The 15,607-nt window shown below is 39.4% G+C and overlaps 1 protein-coding gene across 5 annotated transcripts in view; it reads left to right on the top strand.

Annotated features, from left to right (window-relative positions):
• Positions 1 to 344: 344 nt before the first annotated feature.
• The window catches only part of LOC121524704 (transcription factor 7-like 1-A), a 31,058-nt gene continuing 15,795 nt past the window's right edge, over positions 345 to 15,607 (top strand). For 4 of the 5 annotated variants that reach the window (XM_041810181.1, XM_041810180.1, XM_041810179.1 and 1 more), the window contains exons 1-4: positions 345 to 772; positions 3,853 to 4,055; positions 4,168 to 4,237; positions 6,760 to 6,896. In XM_041810181.1, the coding sequence (XP_041666115.1) occupies positions 700 to 772; positions 3,853 to 4,055; positions 4,168 to 4,237; positions 6,760 to 6,896 (483 nt within the window). In that variant the 5' untranslated portion in view covers positions 345 to 699. Of the gene's footprint in view, positions 777 to 3,852; positions 4,056 to 4,167; positions 4,238 to 6,759; positions 6,897 to 15,607 lie in introns of all 5 variants that reach the window. The other variant, XM_041810182.1, reaches the window with a different exon arrangement.

Below are 15,607 nucleotides of genomic sequence, written 5' to 3'. Positions count from 1 at the left end.
ATCGGGGGTCTAGACAACTCTCTGGGCAGGCCTGACTATGGTACCCATCTTCAAATCAACACTGTGTGAAAACGTAGGCCCAGATTTGTTCCCTCCTCGGGTCATGAGGTCAAAAAAGTGTCTAACTGCTCCTTTAAACTCTTAAAGTGTCCTTTTTGTCCATCTGAACTCCTCCTCCCTTCTCTTTGTGCCTCCTCTGCAAACAAACGGGATCAACCTGTTGTGCCTGGTCCAGGATCAGTCCAGCTCACTGCTCTGCTGTCTGCGCAGGCGCAGAGCGTGTTTTCTGAACTGACCCAGAGTCAGTTGAGATCCCTCGTTCCTCCTCCGGTCCTCCCCCCGCCGGGTATTCCGTCAACCCCACAGTCTTTTCCTTCTCCACTCCAGCCCGACTGTTTCCCACGCCTCCACACCGAGAGCCTCCACCAAAACGGCTGGAATCAGCAAAGAGTTAAAAATGCGAAAAGTGGCCGTTAAGGATACCGATGCGGGGAATAATGCACGATTTGAACTGGATTAACGTAAAGGAGTTAAATCAAAGAGGCCTCGACTTTTTCCACTGGACTAACTGCAGACACGGACACCTAAACTTTTCTACCGGACTATTTTTATAATGTCAGCGACACCGAGCTTCTCATAAGTGACTTTTATGAGCAGTTTAAACCCACCCGGAGTGTTTTAGCCGTTGCACTGCTTTTTATGGACTCCTTTCTTCGCGGATTTACGCTGAAGGACTTCTACCCCTCAGGATTTCGACGCCAGAAAGTGACGCGTAGGTAGCCAGCTAGCATGTTAGCCTGCTTACGTTCTCTGTTTTAGTGTTTAAAAGTCACGGACAGCAAAATAATCCAACGGTTTAACGGAAACGCTGCCTTTGAGCTCGTTAATACATCGTAAACGTTAGCTTAGCATTTTAACGGCTTTTCAGAACTCTATGTTGTTTTTGTGGTGCTGCGTTCAAGGGCCTTTGTGATGCTCGGAGACTAAAAGTTGGGAAGTTGTTCTTCCGACTTCAGTGATTTCACGAGCTTTAAAGTCGCAGTGAGCCACTTCCAACAACATGGACGTACTTATTAACACGTCTTACTTATTGTTCAGAACTGAACCAAGTCAATAGACATGGGCAGTTATTACTAAATTATTAAGGACTGTTTGGTAATAATCAGGCGAGGTTGTTTACAGAGCAACATTAAACACAACAAGGCCAGTATGATAAAACTGACGAAATGACTAATATTAAAGTGTAAAAATTATTTTAGTCAGTTGAAACTAAAATAAAATCCAGAGTTATCTAAAATCAAAACTGATTTCGAGAGAAATTTTAAAAGTTAGTTTTAAAAGTGAAGAGTTGTCTATTTGAACGTATCTTGCTCCTTAAAGGGAACCAGTATTACAAATACACTAACACAAGAATTTAACTTAAATGAAGCATTTGTGCAAAAATAATAATAATAAAATAGATCAAAATTGCAATTTCAGCTGAAATTGTGTGGGGATGCTGAGAGCTGTATTGTGGAAGAACTGCTGAAAATAGCATAAAATGACATAACGGTAGCTGAAAATAACATTTAATAGCTAAAAAAGGATAAAAATAGCTTTAATTAGCCTAAACAAAGCTGAAAATAGCCCCAAAGTAGCTGAAAATGGCATTTAATGGCTGAAATAGCATAAAAATAGTTGAAAATAGCTTTAAAAAAAATAGCTGAAAATAGCATAAAAGCTGAAGAGGGCAATGCCTGATTTGTGAAGAATGTGAAATCATTGCTCAAAATATAGAATTTAGTTAACAAAATTTTTTGGAGGATTTAAAGAGCTTGCCCATCTGAAATAATGTTATTTTAGTTTTAGAGAAAAAAAATAGTTTAAAAAGAATAAATAGTTTTAAAAAGTATTAAAGATAGCTGAAAACAGCACAAGAAGCTGAAGAGTTTGATAGTAGAAAAGTGAAAATAGCCCAAGGAATGCCAAAGTTATGAAGTGCTGAAGAAAGTGTAGATTTGTGAAATTTTGCCATCTGTTTAATATTGTTAAACAAATTTAAACATTTTAAAAAATCATAAAAGTTTGAAATGAGAAAAGTCATAGCAGTTGAATGACGAAGAAACTGATTTTTTGAAAGTTTAAACAGTGTTGATACGACAAAGTATGAATGAGGAAAAAGCTGGCGCGGAAGAAGAAGAATAAACAAAATGGCCGACGTGAATATCAATAGTGTGGATGCTCAGCATCCCCACTAACTAACAAATGAAATTGCTGCACAAACTGATTTAAACTAAACTGACATTAAAAGTAAATAATTTGAAAAATGGTCATCTTTGGTCCCATTGTAGATAGAAAATAGGGACAAACTGCCATCTTTGGTACCTTCTTAGTGGCAGAAATTTGTCTAAGTGCTTTCTTAGTGGGTAAAAATAGACAAATACTCCTCTTTGGTGCCCTCTAAATGGTCAGCGTTTTCCAGTTTGCCCTCCTTTGTCACTTTTTTGTGACTTTCCTTGCCTCTTCTTCACTTGGTGTCTTTTTTGCATCGGTCTTAATTATATTATAATATAGTGAGGTTTAAATATGAGCCCTACTTTGGTTTCCTACCTCACCTGCACAATCCTGCATTTTTACTCTTTCCTTGTGAAAGATGTACCTAAGTATTGAAATTAAAAATGTTTAACAACTGTGCAAATAAATAGATAAATAACAAAACTGGAAAATTGCTCTCTGGTGCCCCCAGTGGAAAGAAGATGACAAAACTGCCTGCCTTGGTGCCCTATAAATGGGCCAAGTTTGACTACCTATCCTCTTTGTTGCCTTCTAAATGGGTTAAATGTAACAAATTGCCCTCTTTGGTGCCCTGATAGTGGGCAAAGTTTGATAAAACTACTGGGCTATCGTCCCTCAGCATAGAGTAGATGTCCTGTTTACTAGATTTGCCCCTGGCCCTCAGATATCCTGAGTCAGCCACTGGATAAAAGCAACACATTTATAACACTGGAAATAACTACAGAAATAACAGAAATAACATCTATACTTTTTAAAGAAATAAAGATACCACCATTACAGCTGGAAGTAAAACCAGTATTTAGAGAAATATCTTTAAGAAGGTAGTTTAACCTCTATGTCAGCATGTTCTTGTGTGGCTTAATGTGAGTTATCTTCCAGTATGAAGCTTTTTTTTCCAACTGTCTTAGTAGACCGTGAACGCCTGCTAAGTTAGCATGAACTCGCTCTAACTGCTCGTTTACTGTTAGCTGTTGTTAGCATGGACTGGAGCTGTTAGTGATGGGAATTTAGGCTCTGTTTAGTGATCCGGATCATTTGACTTGGCTCAGCAAGAAGAGTCAACTCTTTTGACTCTCCAATGGCTCTTCATTTTAGTACCAGTTTGGCTTTATTTGACTGTTCTAATTTAACAACATCACAAGATATGATTGATATTTTTGCTTGTATATTACTAATGCTGTGATCTTTTTTTTTTGATTCATGAAAATGCAGTGTATTTGTCTCAAGATATACTGCCTCCCTGTCACATATTGATAGTAAGATTAAATTTTCTCATTGGCTGAACTGTAAAACAAACCTAATGGAAAACATTTATGTTAAACTGTCAAGCATCAGTCCTAATGCATGGTTTGTCTATGCTACAGAAGTGTGGGGAAAGATCATTTCTACTAATCATCACAACATACATGACAAAAGACATATAAATAGTAATAATGGTGTAAAACGGCCTTCAGATGGGATCCGAATCTTATCGTTCGCTAAAAGAGTCGGCTCGTTGAACCGGCTCGTTCGCTAACGCCACATCACTACTAGCTGTAAGTTAGCATGGACTCGCTCTAACTGCTCCTTTACTGTTAGCTGTTGCAGCTAACGTCCGAACCAACATGCCGCAGCTAAACGGAGCAGACGGAGACGACCTGGGAGCCACTGACGAGCTGATAGCCTTCAAAGACGAAGGGGAACAGGAGGAGAAGAGGAATGTGACCGCCGGACGGGACCTGGACGATGTCAAGTCCTCTCTGGTCAACGAGTCCGAGACCAACAGCAGCTCGGACTCGGAGGTGAGTTTACGGTTGACCGTTAACTTTTTAGGGGGCTCTGCTGCTGGGTCCTCGGTCTACTCTCCGCTCCTCTCGGCTTCTTTGTTTACGTTTGTGTTTGTGGTTTCTGCAGGCGGACAGACGCCCAAAGATAGACCCAGATCTGGAGACAAGGGCAAGGCAGAGTCTGCTGTTTGAGGAAGGTAAGACTGCATGCAGGGGTTTTAGGGTTTTTAGGGAAGAATCTTAATATTTGGAGGGTTTGGATTTATAACTGCTGCCTGGACGCATCCCTTAGTGTGGAATGAAGTTAAATTTGATTGCTGTGGTCACTTACAGCTTTCTGTTTTAAATTAAATCCTTTAATATGAGCCCAAACTAGATCAGAATCAGACTAAATAATGCTCATAAATAGCCTCTGCTCTCTTTTCTTACATGGTTTTATGATGTTAATCATTCTTGATCGCAGATATTGCTACATTATGTGGGCTTTATCTGGTGACAACAGTAGCCTTTATTCTGGAGAGCCTTTACAATGAGTACTATTACATTTACATGAAACTTTTTCACCTCTAAAGTCCTGTCAGTCTTCTGCTAAGGCTGTACAGGAACCAGTCCTGACAGTCAGGACCGGTTCCTGTGCAGCCTGGAAATAAAAACTCATAAAGTCAGCTTGACATTTAGTGGTAACTATGGAAACGCCTGAAACATGGATGGGCCCTCCTCTGTAGTATGTTAGAGCTGCTCTATTATGGCAGAAATCATCATTACTATGATTATGGTTATTATTGAGATCCTGATTATTAACCCTTTGATGCACCTTTAAAATGGCTAATTAATGTTCTTTTGCTCAACTGGTGGTTCGGGGCCCAAACGTGGGTCGTGAAGCCCTTTTCAGTGGGCCACGGATGTGTGCCTGGGGAAAAAACTGCAGTCAAATTGTCCATGAAACTCTATAAAACATGCATGTTTTGTACCTTTTGTACTGTCTTGGACCCAAGCGCTACTAGTTTTTTATTTAGTACATCTGATTGGCCAAAAAAATCTCCAAAATCTGGGTCACAATTCTCCTTGAGGAGTTGATGGTGGGTCCCGTGACTCAGCCAGTTGAGAACCACTGGTTTATGCAGTGTCATATTTCATAAAATGCTCTTTAAGGTTCCTTTGCATAAAAATGTGCACATAAAAATCATGCTATAAATTTGTTATAAAATATTATTTTAAAAAATTTTACCAGAATCAGTCCTAATCATGAATATCACATATTGATGGAATTTTTAAACCAAAATTTAACTGATAAATTGCCAAATTTTTGCTATGATACAACTATTTTCTTATGGTTTAACAAAAACAAGAAATTATTTATTTTCAATACACTTTGTGCAAACTGGATAATTTATTGTTTGATTATTGCAGCCTGGTGTATGTGAAAGATTAGCAGTAACATTTATTTATATGCATTAATATTTTTTGCTGAAACACACACGTTGAACATGATTACTCACTGATTTTACACCTGCATCTTTGATGGATTTCTACTGATACAGCATCAGTAAATCTTTGTGTTGAATTGCATTTTTTTCTGCCAGCATGAGAATTTTTTTTTTTTTACATTTAATATCACTGCACCAAAGATTTCTTGCATGTTGTTATTGCACACAGAGAAAATAATTCACTTGTGTTATTGCACTTTTTGACAGTAGTTATTATTGCACATTGTCACTGATATATTTCTGACCAAAGAGGTAGATATTAAGGTTTTACTGCACCATTAGTTTTATTTTACTCTGTTTGTTGGCTGGCAAGCTCCAACACGGGATAGACTGGAGAGCAGCAATGCATTGTGGGATAAGAGTTTATTAGCTATTGTATCATTAAACAATTCTGACCACTTCTCAGACACACACAGTTGCATCATAGGACTCCAGAGTGTGCAGAATTAAACTCTGCTGTGTTGTGCTACAACGTGACTTCCTGGTTAACCTGATAGCCATTGTTGTAATCTTTACACATCCAGTAACCCCAGTCTCAAAGATATTATCCAGATTTTTCTCACCAGTTTCTGATCTAGTGCAGCTTTAAAGAATTTTTGATTTTATCACCCTTGTACCTGCTCAGGTTGAATTAAAGTGTTCTGATAAGCTTAGTGGGAATACTGGTTATTCATCCCCATCGCACAGTGACTGGTTCTACTGGTCTCACCAAAAAACACCTGGTTACCCCCATGAGGATCTTCTCTTCAGGTCCTTCAAAATAAAAGCACAGAGGGTAAAAATGAGTTTGTGTGATGGGTTGGAGAAGAGGAGAGAATACTTAGAAATTAAAAGAAGAACAAAACACCAAAACATTCAAATACCAGACTACAGGGAGGATGGAAACACCTGGAATCACGAGACACAGATTAAAAAAAAGCCTGGGGTGTGCATCCTTATTCTGCATCAACATGCTGTAAATATAATAAAGCTTTATTCACAGCATCCCAGTATTCTTCCACCCTCGGCTGTGCAAATGTGGCTGCAGCTCGGCAACGCCTCTTCTACCTTTCACTCCCTTTCCTCCTGATCTCCTGGTCAGAATGAAGAATCTATAATCTTTATTATCTAACCCAAACAGGCTCCTGATTGATCAGATATTTCTGTGTGAAATGACATACAGGCTCCTGATTGATCAGATATTTCTGTGTGAAATGACGTGTATTGATTATTTGCATCCTCCTCTTCCTCAGCTGTAAGGAGGCGGCAGGATGGAGGCCTCTTCACGCCCTCCCCGTACGTCGGGTATCCCTTGTTCATGTTCCCAGACATCGGGAACCTCTGCAGTCCCTACCTCACCAACGGCCCGCTCACACCTGCCGCCAGGACGGTAAGACTGCGTCCGCTGACACGTCCACTTTTGTTCTCTGGCTGAACCCTTCTTTGTTTGTCCTGTGGTTTGAACTTTTTATTTTGTTTGTTTTATTATCTTTGCTGCAGCGAGTTTACTGTTAGCATTTATCCATGGATGAAGCTGTAATCCACTGTCGCTATTGACTTTGCTTAATAACGTCATGGCTAATTAGTCAAGAATAAACTTGATAAGATTGTGCCAAGGCAGACAAACCACAAAAACCTCTGTCTCAACTATCTACTGATGGGACAAGGAAGAAAGAGAGGAGTGTCCAAGGAGATAAATCCTTCTAAATCTCCTGCTAGTCTGAGCCTTTCAGCACAGGAAGGTGTTATAGAGGCCCATTTGGCAGATTCTCCAAGAGGAACAAGCCATGGTGACAACCACAGTCATCAACATTTGTTGATACTTTGTGTGGATATATGAGTCTATCCTGCTGCTACGGATGGTTAATCATTTTTGTGACTCCAGCAATGACCCTCTTTTACTTCAAACTTGAAACGAGTGCGTAGATATATATCGGCAAAAATCCAATATCGTGCATCCCTACTTGACAGCTCTGTTTCAGCTCACATCTGCATGGTTACTGCCTACTCAAATGGACCTGGAGTGTGGGGCCTGAAAGTCTCTGCACACCAAGAGTGACGCAAAGAAACGGCAAGAAAATGCAAATGATTTGGAGCCAAATGCAAAGCGGTTTTTGCAGAAACGATGCACATTCTTAAAAGTACTAGCTGTGTTTTTGCATGAAAAAAATGAGCTGAAGTTTCACCCAGAGAAATTTCGTTGCACACGTGAAAGCTTACATTGTCTCACTGCAGGCTGAGAAATAACTACATACAGATTAGTTGAAAAACTGCATCTTTTGTGCAGATGTCTTGAGTCTGGCACACTTGTGTTCACTTTGAGCAAATAAAGCATGAGCAGGGATTTATCAGTGCATCAGGTTAACATTTAATGGGCCCCAGAAATCAGCCATTAGCAAATCCATGGCATGAACAGAAGTGATGACTAACATAGGCATTGGATAAATGGATATTTCAAACATCAGTATTGGTATCGGACCTGATTTTCACACTCAGTGCTTTGCTAGGGTCAGGTCTACTCTGATGTAGACTCTGGTCCCTGATGCAGTCCTGATCTCTGTGGACTGAAAACACTGGTGATTGTGAGGTTTGTCGTCTTTGTTTGTCTGAACATCAAAAGGTCACTCAGCAGTCAGATATTGTCTGATCTTAAATGAAAGCTGGTTAACATGTTGACCCCTCCTTGTTGTCGTAGAGTTTCAGCATCTTCAGGTGGTTATGCGGCGTCGACGTCATGTTAAAGACTCTGAGGCGTAACTTAAAGCTGACTCGCCCGGCTCACAGCGACAGGTTCAAGCTGCTCCACATTGTTTTGCTAACGGAGACCTGGATCCCTCTGAGTCATCCCGGTCGTGAGAGCTGTCTTTGTGCATTTGTTTTGGAGTGTGTGTTTGAGTGTGTGAGAGCCGCCTGCAGCCTGTTATGATAAGGTGGTGTGTGATGGTACAGGGTTAGACAGGCCTGGACTCGGTCTGCAGCAGGAATGAGCGCTCTGCAGATTAGCTGCTGCTGCCGCCGCACGGCGCGATTGACAGCGTGTTGCCCAATTTCCCGTTCCCTGAAGCTTTATGGAGGCTCAGCGTGGATTATAGGGAGACTGTGTGATGGGTTCATGCAGCAACACTCATAACCACTAATCTAGAAACTGCCTCGCTGGCACAGCCAGGAATTTAAGCCATATTTCTGAAGAGGACGGTTTAGACGGCCTGAAGTCAAGAATGCCCTGGAGTGGATATTTACCCACTCTCTGATCACTGTGGGTTTGAGTGATCATTCTCTGCTAATAAAGGGCTATTCTTCCATTTTTTTAAACTTTGGGAATAATTTAAATATTTTGGGGATTAATGACTAATAAATACAAAAATGTGATTTAGTCCAGCCAGCTGTCAGAGGTAGAAATACATCTTTTTGGTTTAATTGATAATGCTGATGTGGTGTAAGATTATGAACTGATTAGCCTACAGCTGAAGTACTGTTTTAGCCGACTTGTCTGTTTATCTGTACTCTCACAGACAGAGCAGTGCTTTGCTTATATTAGTCAGTACCCATGTATGGATTTAAGCATGGATCATGTGGCTAGGCGCATGTTTTACATGGACCGTTATTTATCTATGTATTTATTTTTAATGAAGTTAGCACCCTTTACAAAAGTAAGAATAACTTATTGATAAATTGGAACATAAAAATAAACTTAACATAAAAACAGTGTCAAACCTTCCAGGTAGATCAGGAGTGTCAAACTCAACCACAGCAGAGACTGAAATCTGGATTCAGGTCTAACATGAGGGCCCAACAGGGTCAACATTTAACCATAAACTGTCATCCTTTTTTCACAGGTAATACATTAACAGGGAGAAAACTGATGATAAATGATTTTGAGATTAAAAAGAGGACAAAATAATAAGTTTAAAGGCTCAAAATTCTGAGATAAAAAGTCAAAATATTAGTTAAAAAGGTCAAAACACAAATCAAAAGTTAAAATAATGTTTTCAAAAAGCAAATATATGAGATGGAAAGTTAAAAGTCTTAGGAGTTTAAAGGTCAAAATATGAGATAAAACACAAAATCATGAGTTTAAAAGGTTGAAATATGGGATTAAAAAACAAAGTTAGAAGTTGAACAAGGTCAAAATATGAGTAAAAAAACAAAATGTTGAGTATGAAAGGTTGAGATGACTTAAAATTTACGGTTGTGAATCTAATTGAGATGAAATTCTAAACTGTGAGTTTAAAAAGTCCAAATATGGGATTAAATGTCAAATTTAGGAGTTTTTAAAAAGGGCAAAATATGAGATTAGATTTGAAATCATGACCTTGAGATTTCAAAATATGACTTGAAATTTAAAATTGGAGTCTAAAAGTTCACAATTTGAGATTAAAAAGTCAAATTTCTAAGTTTAAGTCTGATGCAAATTGAAAATATTTAATAAAAACACAAATTATTTTCTCTCCCCCATTCCTTACTTTCCATCTCATTATTTTTACTCTTTACTTTTTCACATTTTTATGACTTAACAAAGGATCTTTTAAATCTTCAAGGTTAAATTACATTTCTATACTGGAGGGAATCTGCAGACCTCAGACCTGTGGACCGGGTAAAACTGCACCAGGGGCTGGATTTGGCCCCCGGACCTTGAGTTTGACACCCCTGAGGTAGAGGATCTCCAAACATAGAAATATTTAGTTAACTATTTAATTTATTTTCGTTTTGGATTTCAAATCAATTTTTATGTCATTACAACTAAAACTCAAAATTTTAAATGTATTTTTGGTAGAAAACCTGTCATGTGCAATGGTGGCTGTATTAGATAAGCTGTAAATCATGTAGGGCAGTGGTTCTCAACTGGTGGGTCGGGACCCAAAAGTGGGTCGCGGCGCTGTTTTCAGCGGGATGTTAGTGGTTTGAGGGAAAAAAAGGCCAGACATCTTTTCATATACTGTATTTGCGGGAAAATCAGTAAATTCTGATAGTTTTTTTTAGATTTTCTGTTATTTATCCTGTTATCATGGATGGAAATATTTTCAAGAATGATAATGGGAAATGAAACATTAGCATCCATGTCCTCCCAGAGTCTTAGCCAGTCTCTTTGTTCAGCTTTTTATTGTGCTCCTTCCAAAGTCTAGTTTTCAGCATTTTTGGTTGAGTTAATTTACTGAAAATCAGAACTTTGGGCCCCTATCAAGGTTATTTTAGTTAACGACCCTGTAAAGTAAAATCCAAACTTTGTGTCTGAACACTCTAGATCTGTTGGAATCTGGTTGCTGTAAACATGAAAACATTGAGATCTACATGTGACTGAATTCTGGATTTACACTGTTAGAAACTTTTCCACATGTTTCCTGGCTGGGTTTTATGTGGGCGGGGCCAGTATGTGGGCTCATGATGTCACTAGCCCACATATTGACTGACTTCCTGTTTGGATACAGACCTGCTTTTATCAGTGGAAGATTTTATCATTAATTTAAGCACAGACAAAGGAGCTTAATGTGGCGTGAGGAGGAAATAAGTGAACAGTCCAAAGGTAAATTTTAAAGTGTCTTCTGACTCGTCCACTGAGCTGTCTGTGACGTTTTAAAGTGAAATGGGGGCCATCACAATTAAAATCATGGGCCATTGTAAAGGTAAGCTGTGGTATATGCTTATCAAAGAAACAAATATCTTTTTAATTTATTTGTGTAGTAAGTGGCCCTCTTAAAAATGTAGATCCTTTTGATAAAAACAGAATTAATATACGTTAAAAATTTAGACAAAAGTGGCAAAAATAACCAAAAAATGCCAAAATGGGTTAATAATGACAAAAAATAGTGGAAATGGTGGTGAAATTAATTTTTAAAGAAGCAGAAAGGGGTTAGAAGTGCCAAAGTTAGACAAAAGTGGCAAAAATAACCAAAAAATGGCAACAGGTTAAAGTGGCAAAAACAGGCAAATTAAGTTGTAAAAGGGGATTAAAAAGTTGCTGAAATTGTGTTAAAGTGTCAAAAATAGGTGGAAATTTGGTAAAATGGGATGAAAATTCGATATTAATTGGGGAAAAATGGGTAAGCATAGGCAGAAATTGGAAAAAAAAGGGTGAAACTGGCAAAAATGGGCTCTGTGCATCCCTCCCTGTGTGTTAGTGGCCCATTGTTGTCATTAGCAGAGTCTGAATGGTCCTAAAGCACGGCTCCACAGGGGCATCGTTCCACCTCATTATCCCTAACACACCGCCTGTGGCTCCGCCCACACAGACACACTGATTGTTTGTAGCCTTGAGACGACACTCCTCCTCTTCCTCCCCGCGCTCCGCTCCTCCCTCACATTTCTCAGCACACAATGGAGACGTTGTGTTCTTGGAGACGGAGCGTTAGGTGTGTTTACGGAGGACACAGGAGGAGGACATGCGCCTGCCAGTCTGAAGGCGAGTCAAGGTAAACAAGGCACGCTTAGCCGGACGCTACCTGAACCATAATACAGGCTGTTTACTGTACTGGTGAGCACAGGCAGGAAGCAGGAGGGAGCATGTAGACAACCTGTCTGCTCCCTGACCTCCTGTCTGCTCCTCAGAGCTGCTGCAGACACACAGGTTCTTCATGTTTAAAGATCCTGAAGGATCCAAACAGAGCAGAGTCAGAAAACTCTCAGGTTGACCTTTAAAAGTCTAAATACATGAACAGACCTGGCCTGCTGCTCTCCTGAGTGAAGGGAGATCCAGGTCTGTGTGATGTTCCTGACCTGCTAGTTCCCTAAAACCTCTCCCTAAAGTCATGACAGTGAGGATCTTTGAGGGTCCCGTTTAGGGATGTAACGATATGAACATTTCATATAATGGTTATTGTGACCAAAATTATCACGGTTATCATTATTATCACGGTATTTTTTAAATGTGCTCAAAATGTTCAAAAAGTGCTAATACACACACTGAAATCATTTAACCAGGTTTTTTTTAAATCAAATAAAATAACATACACAATGTACTTTGTTGGCAGAACATTAAAATATTAACAACAAACATACACATGTGCATTAAAGATGGCACCTTTTGCCCATAAGAGGTAGCTGCACTTTGTGCAAATTGTACATAAGATCCAAGAATACTTTTCTTTAAATTCAGTGCTTAAGACTAGATCTAGTCTTACAGATCGAAGAAAAACTGGTACAGAAAGAACACTTTCACTGTTTCATGTACCTTTGTGTACCATCTCTCTCTCTCTCGCTCTTTCGCTCTTTCGCTCTCTCTCTCACTCTCTCTCTCACTCTTTCGCTCTCTCTCTCGCTCTCTCTCTCGTTCTTTTGCTCTCTCCCGCTCTCTCTCTCACTCTTTCGCTCTCTCTCGCTCTCTCTCGCTCTTTCGCTGTCTCTCTCGCTCTCTCTCTCGCTCTTTCGCTCTCTCGCTCTTTCGCTCTCTCTCGCTCTCTCACTCTTTCGCTCTCGCTCTCTCTCTCACTCTTTCGCTCTCTCTCTCACTCTCTCTCTCGTTCTTTTGCTCTCTCCCGCTCTCTCTCTCACTCTTTCGCTCTCTCTCGCTCTCTCTCGCTCTTTCGCTGTCTCTCTCGCTCTCTCTCTCTCGCTCTTTCGCTCGCTCTCGCTCTTTCACTCTCTCTCGCGCTCTCTCTCGCTCGCTTGCTCTCTCTCGCTCTTTTGCTCGCTCTCTCTCTCGCTCTTTCGCTCTCTCTCTCGCTCTCTCTCTTGCTCTTTCGCTCTCTCTCTCACTCTCTCTCTCGCTCTTTCGCTCTCTCTCTTGCTCTTTCGCTCTCTCTCTCGCTCTCTCTCTCACTCTTTCACTCTCTCTCTTGCTCTTTCGCTCTCTCTCTCACCATGTTTTCAAACTGCGCACGCACACCAGTGTCTCAGAGAAAAAAAATCACAATTAGATAAGTTTTGCATATCGTTCAGCCCTAGTTGAAATGGCTTTAAACTGGCAAAACTGAATGGAAAATTTGTTTAAATGGGATGTAAAATTGATATAAACTGGCAAAAATGGTTAACTGAGACATAAAAATGGGCAGAAATGGGTTAAACTGGCAAAAATGAGCTATCAAAGAGTGAAATTTGGTCTAAAATGAGCAAAAATCGGCATAAATGTGGTTTAAAAAGTGGTTAATAATTGCAATACTTGGTCAACAGAGGCAACGTTGATGTGAAGTGGCAAGAATTGGTTTAGAAGTGGAAACAAACAGGCTGAAGAAGTGATGGAAAGTGTTTAAAGTGGACAAAATGGGATTTATGTGACAAAATGTGTTCAAACGGGCAGACCTGATGGGAATAAAAATGATAAAAACTTGTTAAAATTTAAAGTAGCAACAAGTGTAATTCAAAAATATTCATAGTTATCCTTATGGCATCTGGAGACCCCCTCTTAGTGTCTGGCGACCCCCATGGGGGTCCCAACCATGGATGTAGCACAGGGGGAAAAAGGGTACTGATTATCTGGGCCCACAGTAGGGAGAAGCCCTCGGCAAGCCTGCAATGAAAAGTGTATTTTGATTTATTTTCAAGTAATTAGTGACATTATTAAATCAAAAGTGATTAAAGCAGTGTCATTTCAGCTGCCCTGTGCAGTTAAATGCAACTTATTTCCCATTTAGCCACTCTTTGATGCTTTTTACTCTTTATGTCACTTTTCACTCATTTTTAGCCACGTTTTTTGCCACTTTGAGACCCTTTTTGCCACTGTTAACTCATTTTATGGCAGGGTATCCGCGGGGTCTTGAAAAGTATTAAAAGGTGATAAATCAGTTTTGGGAAAATTAAGACCCTTAAAAAGTGTTAAAAAGTCTTATCACAACTTTATATAGTCTTAAATTTTGAAAGTATTTTTTCTGAATTAGCTGTCCAAGAGTTTGAGTCCCAAAAATATCATAAAAGTATGTGAATTCATTCATTTTTATTAAAAAACAAAGATGAACAGGTACATAAAAAACCAGGCTATTGTGGGTGTGTTCGTAAATTGTCTCTGAGAGCGCCAGAGCGAGCGGGCGGGCGGAAATTCAGAAGCACAAAGATTTACTATCCCAGCCTCTTTGAATTTTGTTGTATCTCTTTCTTGCCCATTTCTGAAACTTTTATCCTGCTTTTTGCAATTTTTTGCCCTTTCTTGCCCTGTTTTTTTGCCACTTCTTGCCTATATGAGTCTTAAATTGTTTTACTGATGTTTATTTGTATTGTCTCAGTATGTTTGTATATGTGGATTCTCTGATGTTTTTATTGTCAAGTTGATTTTATCTCTATGTACAGCACTTTGCCTGAAAGTGCTTTATAAATAAATTTATTATTATTATTATTATTATTATTATTATTATTATATAAGGTGCCTTTTGCAACTAAATGCCACTTCTTGCCAATTTTTTCTACCTTTATACCCATTTAAGTCACTTTTCACTCATTTTTGGCCACATTTTTGTCACTTTGGGACCATTTTTGCCACTGTTCACTCATTTTTTTGGTCACTTGCCCCCATTTTGCCACTTTGACACTTTTTCTTCTCATTTTTCCACTTTCCTCTCAGTGTTCGCAGCTATTTGACCATATTTGCTACATTTAACCTTTAATCTTAATCTTAATTGGAATTGGATCTTAATTGCACTTTCACCTATTAGACTGTGGCTCTTGCAAATGCATTTTTCAACACTTTAGCTCTTTGGTTGGGTAACACTGGACTAAATGAATCAGTCAACAGACTGAAATCTGCATAAAATAGAGTAAAATACAATACTGCTCCTCCCTTAAAAATGTCTAAATGGTATTGTACAGCGCTGTGAAATTTTGCAAGTAAATATAATTTAACCATGGTAAAAATGTTGCTCACAAATTGGGAAATTATGCTTCAAAAATACATTAAAATGCATAGATATTTGTAAATAAAAAAGACTCAACATATTTTGCTTGTCTCCCCAGTTAAGAGGGGCCCTGTGCAAATTCTTTCTGGGGGCCCAAAATCACTAGCTACGGCCCTGGTCCCGACCCCAAGGTTGAGAACCACTGCCTTGGAGGACACGTTTGTACCTCTGAGTTTAATGTGGAAGAGCAGCAGACAAAGATCTCAATGTAGGATCATTCAAAGAAAATACAGACATCCAGAATGTTCAGAGCCAGCCTCAGTGCAGGCTGGGGTGGGGGGGCAAT

This window comes from Cheilinus undulatus, linkage group 17 (genome assembly GCF_018320785.1).
Source record: "Cheilinus undulatus linkage group 17, ASM1832078v1, whole genome shotgun sequence".
Lineage (NCBI taxonomy): Eukaryota > Metazoa > Chordata > Actinopteri > Labriformes > Labridae > Cheilinus > Cheilinus undulatus.
The sequence above is the reverse complement of the archived record's forward strand: the minus strand, read 5'-3'. Positions and strand labels throughout refer to the sequence as shown.